This window comes from Myxine glutinosa, chromosome 6 (genome assembly GCF_964187855.1).
Source record: "Myxine glutinosa chromosome 6, kmMyxGlut1.1, whole genome shotgun sequence".
Classification (NCBI taxonomy): Eukaryota; Metazoa; Chordata; class Myxini; order Myxiniformes; family Myxinidae; genus Myxine; species Myxine glutinosa.
The window spans coordinates 50,782,129-50,798,441 of NC_136266.1; the positions used below are offsets into that span (position 1 = coordinate 50,782,129).

The following is a 16,313-nucleotide window of genomic DNA, read 5'->3' on the forward strand; positions in this document are numbered from 1 at the left end:
ATTACTTGGTGGTGAGGTGTTTTGAATTACGTGGTGGTGAGGTGTAATCGTCCCAAACTTCCAGTCTGCACCTACCCCTCCCCTATGTATGTGCTGAGGGGTTCTTTCTTGAAAAAAAAACCATTCAACCTAAATCTTCAACCGAAATTGCTTATAAAAATGTAATATCACAAACGCAACAAATACATTTGTGCAAAATAATTGTTTGTATTATGATTGGTGTAAATCATGACAACACAGCAACTCAGGTACAGTCATTATCCTCAGCTAAAATAAGCCGAGTCCGATGCTTGTGGATCCGCTCCGAAGATCGGGACGAGAATCAGCTTATGAGTCATCATTGTCGATCAAGACAAGAGCCGAATGATATTAATTGTTGTAAGAATCAGAGTTACAATATTGGCTCAGATCATGAGTTTAATATCATTCGATCCCTAACAATACCTGTAAAGAGAACCAGCTAACATCATATCAATATTCAGCATACATCGGAACTATAGTAATGAGTTTACAAATGAGTACAAGCAAGCAAGCCGTAACAAAGTGGCGGTACGTACACAGTGTATAGCACACAGTTAATGTCTCAGGTATGATCATAGCGCTGAATGACCGAGTTCTTATAACGGCCACATAGCGGGCAAAAGACGCATGACACCTGGGTTCAGACGTCACACAGACTTTCATGACAATAATGTTGAATAAAATAAGAACGAAGAAATATATGTCAGCATCATTGTTGACGTTTTTGTGACGACTGTCATCAAACGAAAAAGTAATATATCTTAACGGAAAAGAAAAAGAGAAATTTTAATATATGTCGACATGTTGCCGTCTGTGTCATGTTGGACGGTGTATGATATATCGTCCCGCGATTTTTAAAAATTATATATCAGCATTGTTCCGCGTGTGCGTGAATGTTCTCAATTATTGCTGACACCGAGTCTAAAACCATCGATAAAAATGAAATGAGATGGTGAATTAGGTTGGAGATAAAGGCGTGAGAGAGACTCAATGGCCTTGAAATTACAGGCCTTTGAGAATTCATTTCGTTCTATAAACGGAAACTTTCATGGGATTTTATTCCCGCTTTTTTTTGAACCGAGTCTAAAACTATGTTAGCGACTGTGAAAAATGAAATGATATATCGAATTAGAGTTGAAATAAAACTGTGAGTGCAAGACAGCACGGGCCTAACTAAACAGGCCTCAAAGCTATGCGAGTTAATAAAATGGTGGATATTTGTATATATGAGCCTCTCCCAGAAAGGGTGGAGCTACTCTCTAAAGTCTAAACGAAGTAAGCCACACCCCTGGACAGATAGACAGACAGACAGAATCACCTATGGCTAATATAATATAGATTCTTCATTTCTCTACCTATACCGCCGTGTCTCTAAACTTTTTTGTCGATAAGTCTTCCTATTATTACCAAAAATATTATTCCGTTTATCTGTCTAAACTATCTTTCATGTTAGCATTATTATTGTACACCGCTCCTTTCCTATGCCATCTCTAGGCATTGCATGATGTCATTTCTGGGCACCAAAGGGGGCTCGGCAATGACGCACGCTGAAAGGGAGACTCAGTTTTCACTCAGGTTGTTTGTTTGTTTGTTTGTCCGGGCAATACCTCAGCCATCCTTTGAGCAAGGAAGCTGAAATTTCGGCACAATATTGAGCATGTGCTTTCGCAAAAACAGTATTTTTTGCTTTTTAATTAACCAGTTAATTGATTAGTTATTTAATTATTATCAATTAATTAAGTACATATTTATTTCCTTTCTCATCTGGGCATTATCTCAGTAACATTTTGAGCTAGGTCACTGATATTTGGACACGACAATGACCAAGTGATTTGGCTGTAAAAGCTATTTTGATTTATTGATTAATCATTTAATCGATTAATTATTTAATTATTTGATTAATGGCGAAATTAATTAATATGTTTGAGTTACAGATTCGGATGAAATGGTGGTCGTTTAGGTATTCTATTAGCCAATTGATTAATTATTTAATTATATTATGATTATTATTTATTTATTATCATTATTAATCATTTATTTTCTTTCTCATCTGGGCAATATCTCAGGCACCTTTTGACCTAGGAAGCTGATGTTTGGACATGACAGTGACCAAGTGATGTGGCTATAAATAATTATTTTGATTTATTGATCAATTAATGGAGAAGATTGTCATGGGGACCACAAGGCTAACCCTCGCTCTTGCAGGGAAAATGGCCTTAAAATGCCTGTTGTTGTTGTTGTTGTATTGATCAATTAATCAATTAATGATTTGTTGATTAATCAATTAATTATTATTTTTAAATTTGATTAATGACTTATTGAATTAATTTTCAAAAAGTTACAGCTTCAGTTGAAGCACTCACTGGTGGTTTAGGTATGCTATTAGCCAATTGGTTAAGAAAATATTTTATGATCTTTGTTTGTTGATTTTAATTATGCAATTAATCAATCAAATATTGTACACCTCTCCCCCCCAATACAGTCTCTACGAGCTGAACGGCGGTATTGCCGGGCGCCTATGCCGCGCTGGAGGATATTTAATTATTTGGCATGGGGGCGGTGTACTTTGAATGTATCTGTACTTATTATTATTATTATTATTATTATTATTATTATTATTATTATTATTATTACCTCCGCTACCAAAGGTGGATGAAGGTTATGTTTCCACCCCTGTCTGTCTGTCTATTTATTTGCCCGTTGGTGAACAAAATATCTCAAAAGGTTGTGGATGGATTCCGACAGAATTTGGCAGAGGTAGTGTATGTGACAAGCACGAAATGATTAGATTTTGGTGAAGATCTGCATATGGATTCGGACATGAGAATTATTTAATTTTTAAGTGATTCTTCACCATGGCGAGATAGGGCCAAAAACGATACATATCAGGATATCTCAAAAAGTTATGGATGGATTTGGACGAAACTTGTTGGACAGGTTTTGTGTGTGGCAAGGAAAAATCCATTCAATTTTGGTGAAGATCCGGATCAGGATCCAGCTGGTAGAATTTTTAAAGTGATTCTTCACCATTCAGTAATATGGCCATCCAGGCGGAGGTATGCTCACTACTGAGTGCCATTCTAGACATTATTATTACTCCCGTAAGGGAGTAATGCATTCGCTCGTGTCCGTCCGTGTGTGTGTGTGTGTGTGTGTGTGTGTGTGTGTTCGTGTGTTTGTGAACAAGATATCTGGAAAAGTTCTGAACGGATTTGGATGAAAGTTGGTGGGATGATTGCCCTTGGGATAAGGAAGAATTGATTAGTTTTTGGTGTAGCTCAGGATATTATTCCGGATCCAGGAATTTTTTTTGGAATTTTTTTTGGAATTTTTTTTTCCTGTTTTCCTTTAAAAAACATTTTCTCTGCAATAATTGGACGGATTGAAAGCAAATTTTCAACATAGGAGGGACTCGGTCTCCAGAATATTTTAATGGTAATTATGACGTCATAGGTCACGTGGTTCGGCCGCGATATTGTTTTGAATGAAAAACACTAAAATCCAATTTTCTCGAAAACACCTGTACAGATCGAGGCCAAACTTTGCAGGCGGAATTGCATACCCATGACGAACAAAAAAGTCAACGAGCATGACGGCATGCATCACATGGTTTCAGAGTTATGACGTTTTTAAGCACAAACCTTTAAAACCTAGCTCCTCCCTCATTTGTGATCCAATCGAGGGGAAACTTCACAGATCTGTTCAGCATATCAGTCTACTAAAATTTCCTTTTGGAATTTGCGATAGGTCACGTGGTTTGGCAGACATCGTTAATTAAACGCAAATAATAAAAACATTTATATCGCTTGAACCACTTCATTGATCGACGTGAAACTTCATACTGTAGTAGAAGTCATGAAGAGTAACACGTGTGCAAAATTTGAAGATGATTGGATGTACGGTCTGGAAGCTAGAAGTTGATATTGTGTGAAGAAGAAGTCATCGGCTGTGGACGATTAATTTATTTATCACATGTACAGACTTGCAGGCATCGGTTGACACAATCTCCCGGGTTAATTTGAACCTCAAATAAAATTATAATTCCAGATTTGTCAATGGCTGAGCTATATTAACAAAGGCATAAAACAGATTTGGCAAAATTCCAACTTATTTTTAAAAGATCGCATATTCACCCAGGGTTGTGAGAGGCTGAAGAAGAAGAAACCTCGCATGGGCTTCCCAGACCAAATAAATAATTCTGGTTCTGGCTCTGCGATTTTCAGGTTCATTACTCCCGCCAGGGAGTAATGCATTCGATCGTGTCCGTCCGTGTGTGGGTGTGTGTTCGTATGTTCATGTGTTTGTGAACAAGATATCTGGAAAAGTTCTGAACGGATTTGGATGAAAGTTAGTGGGATGATTGCCCTTGGGATAAGGAAGAATTGAATAGTTTTTGATGAAGCTGCGGATATTATTCCTGATCCAGGAATTTTTTAGGGGAATTTTTTTGGGAAAGATTTTTTTCTGTTTTACTGCATTACAGCTTTTATTCTTATTCTTAAATGATGTTTTTCTCCTCTAATTCCGAGATATATTAAAATTAATTCTCTGACAGTTAGGGCCTACTTTCTTTATCATTTATTGTTTTGGGGAGAGGGGATGTTAAACAAAACGTATTATTCCAACTTGACCCACGGCGGGAGTATGCGCTCTACTGAGTGGCGTTCTAGTTAATATTATATTATTGTAAATATATATATAATTATATATATATATATATATATATATATATATATATATATATATATATGTATATATATATATATATATATACAGTGGAACCTTGACTTACGAGTGCCCCAACTTACGAGTTTTTCGAGATACGAGCCGTCGCTCCGGCGGTTTATTGCTTTGAGATGCGAGCCGAGATTCGAGTTACGAGCTTTCGCCACCCGGTCACGTGGTTATCTTGCCGTTCAAGTACAGTATCTTTGTCGTATAGCGCTGCATTTTAGTTTTCGCATTTCGGTTATTTTGAGTTTTGCCGCCAGGTGGGTTCTGGTCACGTGGTTATCTTGCCTGCCGTGCACGTACAGTATCTCTATCGTATAGCGCTGCATTTTAGTTTTCGCATTTCGGTTATTTTGAGTTTTGCCGCCAGGTGGGTTCTGGTCACGTGGTTATCTTGCCTGCCGTGCACGTACAGTATCTCTATCGTATAGCGCTGCATTTTAGTTTTCGCATTTCGGTTATTTTGAGTTTTGCCGCCAGGTGGGTTCTGGTCACGTGGTTATCTTGCCTGCCGTGCACGTACAGTATCTCTATCGTATAGCACTGCATTTTAGTTTTCGCATTTCGGTTATTTTGGCGTTGGCGCTGTGTAACGACACTTGCCTCACTCATTTTCGAAACATTTTGAAAGGGAGGAAGAAACAAACCTCGTTGGACAGGTTTTTCTTTAAACGCCCTGCAAGTGAAAGCGAGGAAAGTGTGGCGAAAAAGGCAAAAGTTATCCCCTCCACCTCCGCCAGCATCTTCGTCTGATCTTCAAGGTAAATACACTTAATAAAACCAGTTTATTTCTTTACATTGTCTTTTATTATGTACAGTATATACGAGGTCGTGCTTGTTTATACATTATTTGTTATTTATAAAGTACATTTTTCTTATTTAAAAACACGTAACAAAAAAAATTGGTGTGGTTTTTTGGGGGCTGGAACGGATTAATAGCATTTCAATGCATTTCAATGGGGAAATTTGATTTGAGATACGAGCAATTTGAGTTACGAGCTCGGTCACGGAACGAATTAAACTCGTAAGTCAAGGTTCCACTGTATATATATATATATATATATATATATATATATATATATATATATATATATATATATATATATATATATATACATATACATACATACATACATATATACAATTATACATATATATATATATATATATATATATATATATATATATATATATATATATATATATATACATATACACTACCGATCAAAAGTTTTTATTGAAATTTACGCAGTTTAATGTCCAGTGAATAACCTGAAATGGTACGTAAACTGCACGAGGTTTAAAAAAAAAAGTTTAGGTTAGCAAAAACGGGAAACTAATGTAAATTGCACAGCGATATTGTAAAAAAAACGCCTTCTTCAGGGAACAAGTAATGGGTTAACAACTTACAGCTGTTCTGCAGCAATGTAAGTAAATTAAGCCTTGAAAGTTGATGCAAACAATTCCTACAGGTGTCCGAATCTCTGCCGATTACTTGATTACAAACCCCCTGTCTGTATAAAAGCAGTATTTGAACAGACTGTTATTACACCCTTTGAAGCATTATTTGGGCAATATTGCACTGCAGGAAGTAGTATATTGGAAACTGGAGGAAACTCTGACAGGAAGAGGTCTGGCAGACCCAAAGCCACAACAGAATCAGACGACAAGTTTCTGAGAGTCAATAGCTTGCGTGATGGGCGACTCACAGGACAACAGCTTCAAGCACAGCTTAACACTGGTCGAAGTATTCAAGTCTCAGTTTCAACTGTGAAGAGAAGACTTCGAGCTGCAGGTTTGACAGGTCGAGTGGCAGTAAGAAAGCCATTGCTAAAATGGCAAATAAGAAAAAGACGCTTGCCTGGGCCACGAAGCACCGCCTGTGGACTACTGAAGACTGGAAGAAGGTCTTATGGACCGATGAATCAAAATTTGAAATCTTTGATTCATCATGCAGGGTTTTTGTACACTGTCGAGTCGGCGAAAGAATGGTTCCTCAGTGTGTGATACTAACTGTCAAACATGCAGGAGGAAGAGTGATAGTCTGGGGCTCTTTTGCTGGATCCAGAGTCGGCGACTTGCACAGAGTGACTGGCACTCTGAACCAAAAGGGCTATCTCAGCATTTTGCAGCGCCATGCAATACCCTCTGGTATATGCCTAGTTGGTCAGGGGTTCATCCTACAGCAAGATAATGACCCTAAACACACCTTCAGGCTATGTCAAAACTACCTTCGAGGAAAAGAACAAGACGGTAGGCTTCAAATCATGGAATGGCCAGCAGTCTCTAGACTTAAACCCATCGAGCTGGTTTGGGATGAACTGGACAGAAGGGTGAAAGCAAAGCAACCTACAAGTGCAACCCATTTGTGGGAACTTCTGCAACAGTGTTGGGAAGAACTCCGCAAACAATATTTGATTTTCATCGGACAAAGAATGCCATGAGTGTGTTCGGCGGTTATATCTACAAAAGGTGGCTACTTTGCTGAGTCAAAAATTTAAATTAAATTTTGTTTAACAAAATGATTCTTTGATTTCTTTTTTATCTCCAATTGTTTATTTGTTCTGTGCTTAATTTTAGAGTACAATGAGACATTAAACTGCGTAAATTTCAATAAAAACTGGAAAAATTGAGGTGTTCTAAAACTTTTGACCGGTAGTATATGTATATATATGTATATATATATATATGTATATATATATATATATATATATATATATATATATATATATATATATATATATCTATCTATCTACACACACATTTTGTTTTTTCTCTCTCATCTGTCTCCTCTCTCCATTAATCACAAACAAAATGGTACATCAGACAAGATTTAATGATCAAAATATGATTCGAATGAAGATTCGGGCAATATGCACTGGTTAATCGAGGATAAATTTTAAGGTCTTCAAAGTAAAAAAAAAACAAAGCCTCAAGTAAAATAAAATCTGCAAAAGGCAATATGGTTTAACAATCTGCATGTTCAAAAAAGAAAGGGAAGCTGATAGGCATTAGCTTTGGCTCAAAGGGGACTTGTACTCCTGATGGAAAACCTCACTCGGCTCCGTGCAGATGTGGTGGTCGAAAATTTTTAACATACACATCCAGAAGAGCAGTGATCCTTCTAAAACGGTCTTTATTACCGTGAGGTGGCTTCCAATTTCTGTGTGCATGAAAAATGTGAAACAAAACCATTCAAACATGCGCTCCACGGCCATGCAAAGGCAAAATAATGTACGTTTGGAAATGCAATCATTTTTCTGTTATTTTTGTGACAACTTGCAGAAAGACAAATCTATTGTTGCTGCTACTCTAATCAGACGATTACACCCTCACTCCCCCCACTCCCAACATTCAGCACAAATATACATCCCCAAGGAATCTTTTCACAATACCACTACGTCTAAATTTACCAAAGGAAGTCCTCAACAGTCAAATTTTCCTTGTGTGATGGGCCTAAAAAAGATGCATTAATAAAGAATGATCAACAATGATACAATTTTTGTCAGAGATTCTCTCTTAGATTAGAGAGATTTCTCTCTTAGAAATTTCCATGGTCCTCAAGGTTTTATCATATTGCCTGTCTATGATGCAGCATTGTTGTTTCCAGGATTGCTGCCAGTCTCTCTTTTTAATGGCTATGCCAACAATTATACAATGTCGAGGCTCAGGGAAGAGCTGGAACAAATAACAGAACACAACTTAACAGCTCGAACACAGTGTAAAGTGGGGAAACACACCGATAGCAGGGTAGTGGGACACATAAGATGGAGACTTGGAGGAAGAATGGCCAAGGGGAAGAATGAGAGTGAGGGAAGCAGGACATTTGGTGCACCGATTTCCACCTGGCATAGTTGAGCTGACTGAATGCTTTTCTCAAAAATCCTTTGAAGTTTCTTTCATCGTAAAAAGACTGAAATATTACACTATTAAAAAAAATAACCGAACCATATCTTTTTCCAATTCCCAATACTCCCAAAGAGCCTTATGCCTTTTTTTTAAAAATAAGTAACTTACGGGACAAAGACATTCGTTGAAGTCAGTGCACTTTTTCATGAATAACAAACACATTGTAGTATACAATGACGAGGTGAACAATATAGTGTACAGGATTTGAATCTGGAATCCCAGCGTCATGAGCCACGGGTTCAAATGAAAACGCTAAACATGAGGCCAACCTCAATCCATGAAGGCTTTCCTGTGTCTCTTTATTCGGATACTTTCCAAACTTTTGATTGCCCGAGCATCTGCAGGTTTCTTTGGGACTACTTATACATAATGTATGAAACAATTACGTATTACGAGGGGCAGTCAATAAGTAACCTTAAACTATTAATCACAACTTGTTTATTGCATGTACGTGTGTAACAACTGTGTTATTTTTTCAACATAATCTACATTGCGTTCAATGCATTTTTTCCAGCACTTTAACTAAGGCCTGGATTCCTCTAGAAAAAAAAACCTTTTGGCTGCTTGTGTAGCCATTCGTGTACCACCTCTTGGACCTCTTCCTCAGATCGAAAAGTGGTTCCATCAAGCGCCTCTTTAAGTGGCCCAAAGATGTGGTAATCCGAAGGGGCGATGTCTGGCGAGTAGGGTGGATGAGGAAGACACTCAAAATGCAGGTCCTCGATTGTTGCAGCTGTAGCATGGGCAATATGGGGCCGAACATTGTCATGCTGCAGCAAAACACCGGTGGTGAGTAGTCCACGACGTTTTCATCTGATTTCAGATGATTTTAAAGGAGGTCGCAGTTTGATGCACTGGTGACTGTGGTCCCTCTGGGCATGTAATGCTCCACAAGTGGGCCTCGGGTATCCCAGAAGAGCGTCAGCATCACCTTTCCTGCGGACGGCACTGTGCGGAATTTTTTGGGCGTCGGTGAAGTTGAATGGCGCCACTCTTTGCTTGCCCTCTTTGTTTCTGGTTGAAAGTAGTGGACCCAGCTTTCATCCCCAGTCACTATGCGCTGTAAGTAAGTGTCACCTTCTGTTTCGTAACATCGCAGAAGTTCTTCACATGCATCCACTCGTCGTTCTTTCAGTTTGGAGTTGTCTAGGCACCGACCTTGCAGACACTTTGCGGAACCCCAGCACGTTGTGAATGATATGGTGTGCTGAACCATGCCTAATGTTCAATTCGGAGACCACTTCATCCAGCGCAATGCGACGGTTTTCCCTTTGCACGTGCTCAACTCCTGCAACCATTTCTGGTGTGTCGGCTGCATGAGGCCGACCCGAGCGAGCAGCGTCTGCCACACTGGACACTCCAATTTTAAACTTCCTGTCCCAGTCGTACACTTGCTGCATCGATAAACATGCGTCACCATATTGCATCTTCATTCTGCGATGGATTTCACTGGGATTCACACCCTCACTTCCCAAGAAATGGATGACAGAACGTTTCTCCTCCCTGGTGCATGCTTCTAAGGGAGCCGCCCTCTTGGAACTGCTCCACTGACGTCATACACTTAATGTTGCCAGATCTAAAACAGGCAAAACATGACTCTTACCCATAGATATCACATATGTCGTCTGCAACTACACACATTACATTCTCGAATTTATATCACCATTTTAAGGTTACTTATTGACTGGCCCTCGTACAATTGGTACTTTGGTAAAAGGAAAAAGAAAAACAGGTGTTAGTGGTGTGCACTGTGTGGAGTCGTTTCTCAGTTTGCTACATTCAATTTTATGAATCTAGCTTCATACAAGCTGCACACACTGTTATGTTCCTACATATCCACACCGTCCTTACTACACACATGGCTAATCACTACATTGTCTACTCTGCACTTAAAAACATTGACGTAGCTGAACCAAATCAATGCAACACACCTGAAGACGGCGTTATCAGGGTAATTAGTGTATCCTACAGCATTAGCTCCACGCAGCAGCATCATGAATGGGATATTCGGAATGAGTGCACGCAGCTCTTGCAACCTCCGCCAAGGGCACTCGTAGAGGAAACGCATCGCCACATCGAATGTTGCACCTAGCAGGAAGGTGGGGCAGAACACACGAGGATGGATGAACAAATAAATATAAAATAGAACGGCACTCAGTAGAGAGCATACCTCCACCAGGTGAACAGTTTACGCTTTGTATCCTAGAGTAGACCAAAAAATCACAATACAGAATCACATTTAATCAAAATCATCCATCCACAACTTTTTGAGATATCCTGCTACATATCGTTTTTGACCATATTATTCAATGGTGAAGAATGACGTAAAAAATTCTACTAGCCAGATCCGGATCTGGATCTTCACCAAAATTGAATCTATTCATCCTTGTCACACACACACACAACATGTCCACAAAGTTTTGTCCAAATCCATCCATAAATTTTTGAGATATACTCCTATATGTTGGTTTTTTCCCTATCTCTGAATGGTGAAGAATCACTTAAAAATTCTACTAGCTGGATCCGGATCTGGATCTCCACCAAAATTGAATCGATTCTTCCTTGTCACACACACAACCGGTCCACAAAGTTTAGTCCAAATCTGTTCACAACTTTTTGAGATATCCTGCTATGTATCGTTTTTGGCCCTGTCTCCCAATGGTGAAGAATCACTTAAAAATTATACTAGCCGGATCCGAATCCGGATCTTCACCAAAATCGAATCATTTCGCCCGTGGTCACATACACTACCTCTCCGCATCCTTTTGAGATATCTTGTTCACAACAGACAAACAAACAGACAGGGGTGAAAACATAACCTCCATCCACCTTTGGTGGTGTCGGTAATAATGACATCACACCAAGCACGAGAATCAAAGTCATTATTGACGGACATCGTCCTTGCTGCCCTCATTGCTCCCCAATCCAAAACCTTGTATCTAAAGTCAACCTCAGGAGAGCTCAATCTCATCAGAAAGAGTGTTGTTGTTCTTGACATGTTCACACTACTCTGGCTGAGAGTGAGCAGGAGATAAGAACGATGCAAAAACAGAAACGATCTACAGTGAATGTCCCCCAGAGATTGTGATAGTGAGGAGTTATCATAACAGTGGAGGCAATTAAGTGCAGCCCACTCAGCATCGCTGCAATGCAATTAGCAAGAAAGCACAGTGCTTGCCCCAAAACAAATCGACACTACACATTGTCATTGAAGTGGAGTGGTGTACACATTTTAATATGAAGCAAAGCTTGCCACACTTCACAATGAAGCAGTCTGATTACCGCTCAAGCAAAGAGATGCAAAGAGCACAAGACGACAAGGTAATAATCAATGGTAATGATAAACTAAAAACTTATTAGAAACACACGCACAACCTAAACGATGCAACCGGTACACAGTTGTTCGGAATTCATTTGAGCGATTGGCATTAAATGTTAATAAACATCAGGTTTGTCACCGCTCACTACAAGATTTGACAAATTGCGACCTAACAGCTCGCACATCAACTAGATCAGTCACCACTCTATACAAAGATGCTCAAGTTAGAACGGTACCCACATATTGCTTCGTCGTGAGCACATTGCACCGAAATGAACCTCAGGTCCATTTAAGGCAATCTTGTCATACTGCGGCCATTTCTCACCAACTTAACCCTTTATTGTTGTGAAATGACGGGAGTTATTTTTTCCATTATCACTTGGTGGTGATATATAGTGAGTATGCCACACTGTCTGTTATGTGTGTTCGTGGCATCTCTGTAGGTGGTGATTTAACGACCATTGAAGTGTTATCGTTTATTGAGGCTGAAGGGAGTAATGATTTGAGTGTGGGTCAGGGTGGCTCTACACAAGTGTGTCTATACATGTGTGAGTTAATCTGCTGCGTTAAGAAAGCAATATAATATGGTGCATCGTTTGGATATGTATTGGTGAGTTTTCTCTTAAGTATATTTTTCAGAAATTTAAACAAAAAATTTTCTACAATACAGATTAGTCCAAATTGTCCACTTAATATCCTTGCAAGTCATGTAAAAGTATATTTACATCTCATAATGTCCATGTCATACGTGTAAATACAGTATAGGCTTCAGGTTCCTCCACGATGCTTTTAGATACTGATACCTGCAGACATCAATGACAACATGAAAGTCGATCATTTAGTCGACTTGGCCAGTGGAAGAGGAGTGAATGAAGACAAAGTGAAAGATCAATGCTCTCCAACAACAAAGTGAATGATAAACAAAAACAATTTGGACACTTTGCGAAGGAATCAAGATGAAGTTAAAACAACTACCTTGCAACAAATTTAACCTTTCAGACAGATATATCCTGGAAATAAAACCTTCAATCCTTTACCCGAAGCATAAATAAAAGTGTGAAATCAACGCCGCTGGCAACGCAGTCATGATGTTGATCGGGACAAACAGGGAAAGGTTCAGACACAGCGCTGACATCCCAGCATGGAGCATGCTGTCTAGATATGGTGATGGCTGTATGCATATGTCACATCGGAATCCTCGCTGAACGCCCAATGTAGATCTCGTCGGACGGTACAAACAGACATCTCTGCGCAATAAAAATTCGCACTGCCACCAAGTTTGCATCAAATGGCTCCGCACACAAATTCAACGCGGGTCGATTCTGCTCACCATTCTTCAACTAGCAATCAAGGAAACGGATGAGCATCGGTGGACGCAATAACAGGCAAAGTCCAACAGGAATGTCCCATATTTCAAACCAATGACACCTGAGACACAACACTGATTGAGAGCAGTCTCCTCTTGGAAACAAACGTGCCCTCTCAATCACTATGTGTGCTTTCACCAAGGCAGCAGGAAAAAAATCTTTCCAACACTGTTTGCAGTACGTGCTCAGCATTCCAAATTCCGTGCATTGTATCATCGGCCAAATGAAATACTCCAGGTATACACTAGAAAAAGCACAATTTTCAATTATTCAAAAAGTTTTTTGGAAACGGTGATGTCAGTAATGAAAACACTCAGCCAGATAGCTTTGCTCGTTTTCGTCACACCAATAACTTGAACAAATTAAGTTCCAATTATTCAGGAGGTTAAAGAAATATTAAATGCAAAAGCACCAAACGAGTGCAGTGATAAGTCTGAAAATACAATAGAAGAATCTCAGTTGGTTGGCCTTTGCCAAGCATTCATATCTGCTTCCAGGAACTCCATGGAAGTTCAGGTGAAAGCAAAGATCCCTGCAGGTGAAAGCATAATGGGGGCTCCAGTGACATTCTTTTTGGTGACCAATTTTTTCTTAAAGTGAGTCAGGTAAAGGGTGCATTGATAGTGGGATGATTCTTTGGTCTAGCTGGATAGCTGAGAGGTACGCGCACTCGCCTCTGAGCTGTCTAGACGGGCCTCAAATCTCAGCCGAGGTATAAACTTTCATCCTGGTGTTGTGCATGCAGGGCGAGGCATCAATGTCCGTGCCACAGATCAGCATGGCATTAAACCGAAGAAGCTGCCTGCCAGCACCAGTTGTTGGGGGATATTAAAGCTCCTACCGTGGTTTTATTTTTCATGAAGAGTAGATGAATCATCGCCGGCATCCTGAACAACTCCTGCCTTAACTGAGGATTAACCGAGTCTGATATTCTTGGATGTCCCTTGACAAGAGGTTACTTTGCATGCAATGTCAGAGTGTAATTGTTGTTGCTTGGGCAGCAGATCCTACGCTAGAAATTAATTCACATACGCAGGTTGGCCACATGTCACATGTGAACGGCCATCTTCAACTATGGAGGTCAATCACAATTTTTCATTCATTTTTTTAGACCTTGGTCATCCAATAGTTTATGTTTTGGATTTTTCAGAATTTGTGCATATGCAGAGCACCTACTTTAATATTATTACAGTGCAGTGCCTACCTGATGACACCCTCCTCCAACCTATCCCTTAGAACTCATACAAACGAACATCAAAAGCAATGGCATGCACTAAAGCATGCGTTAAAATTCGAACACATATAATATAATATTGACCCTCTGTGGACTGTTATGCCAGGGAGCGACGTTTAGGAGAAGCTCTTAATGTCTACAAAATACTCCAATTGCCCAGCCTCTCAAACAGCCTCTGACAGTCTAGCCTCGCACTAGCCTTCTCATGGTGGGGTTGTTCTCACTAATGGGTGCAGAGGTGAAAGGCGAATCACTGGCGCTTTCAAACCAGTTGCTTTGGGCAGATGGAGCTCATTATCCATGGTAGGTAACTCATCTCAGAGAAAAAAAACATGAATCCACCGTAACCCGGAAACCCTGAATCCATTGGAAAAAATCCACTGCTGCCTTGAGGTTCAGGTATTTAAACCAAAGGTGAAGGGTTTAATGGAGTAAAGGCAGCAATCCCTTTTTAAGGAGGTGGCCTCTGCATTCGTTAACTCCTGGGCCACTTTTAGGCAAGGTGCATTACTCCATTTTAGCCTCCTGATCAGGGTTATGTAAAGTCATGGGAGCAGGTGGTGGGTGGCCATGCAGGCAGCTGGCACATATTGCTAGTAATGGCTGCATAGCCTTGATGCTAGACAGAGGATTCTCTTTTGGAGAACAATGGCTGGGCATCACCTGTCTAGTATTGACACTGACAGGAAGAAGGCAATGGCAACACACTTCGGTACAGGCCAAGAAAACAATTATGATCAGAAATTTCAGATACAAAGCTATCATTCCAGATGACGAGCCCCTAGGTTTGAAAGCACCTAAATGGCTCTTGGGGAAGAGCAAAGTGTTTTTTGTGTACAGAGTGGAGGATCGTGGAGGATCTAGAGCATATAACGGATCAGGACACAACAGAAAAAAACGAACAGGAGTAAAAAGGGAAAAATACACAAAAGTGGGGTTGAATGACAAAATGGAAACTTCGAAGATAAGGGATGCTGTGAAGAATGAGGACTATAGGGGAGGACCCAGCGGGTGGACAAGATGGATACAGAAGCAAACTCTCAGGAAGGAAAAGAAGCCTGATGTTGACTTAGCAGTTAAACTGGCTTGCTTAAGATCTTAGGATCTTGAGTTTGAGCCGCTGTCGTGCCATCGAAATAACACCAGGTGGGTTGACTCAGCCTGTCATTCTTTTAGGGTCGGCAAAATGAATACCAGCTTACTGGAAACAGGAGGCGCCTGCATCAGTGGCACAGAGAGCCACACTCTCAGCAAAGATGCAACCAACAGTGACATGTTCTTAATTATTTTTTCATGAAAATAAATAGCACAAAAACAATGCACAAACATGCTAATCAAGGATGGAAGAGATTACCAGACGGTCCTTTCGGAGAGAGATAGAGTGTGTGTGTGTGTGGGATTTCTCAGGATTGAAAGACATGATCTAAGTGTTTGACCAGCTCATGATTCTATTAAGGTCTACAGAGACGGAAGAGGCTGCTGCCTGCCTTATGAAAGATGGAGGATGTTACAGCAGAGGCTGGGTCATCAACAAAGAGATAAAGAGGATTTCCCCGAGAGTCAGAGATATCATTGATGAAGATTAAGAATAGGATGGGGCCCAAATACACCACCTTGTGGCACTCCAGACTTGACAAGGAGAGGAGATGAAAGGATCCTGCTGAGAGCCACACTTTGGCTACGAGAGTAGAGGAAGTCACGAAGCCAAGTGTGGAATAGGCCTTGGAGAGCA

General features: G+C 40.1%; 1 protein-coding gene across 3 annotated transcripts in view; it reads right to left on the reverse strand.

Moving 5' to 3' along the window:
* PC (pyruvate carboxylase) overlaps positions 1 to 16,313 on the reverse strand; it is a 663,757-nt gene that overhangs the window by 147,545 nt on the left and 499,899 nt on the right. For all 3 annotated transcript variants that reach the window (XM_078779838.1, XM_068119999.2, XM_068119997.2), the window contains exon 14: positions 10,593 to 10,749. In XM_078779838.1, coding sequence (XP_078635964.1) covers positions 10,593 to 10,749 — 157 coding nt within the window. The remainder of the gene's footprint in view (positions 1 to 10,592; positions 10,750 to 16,313) is intronic.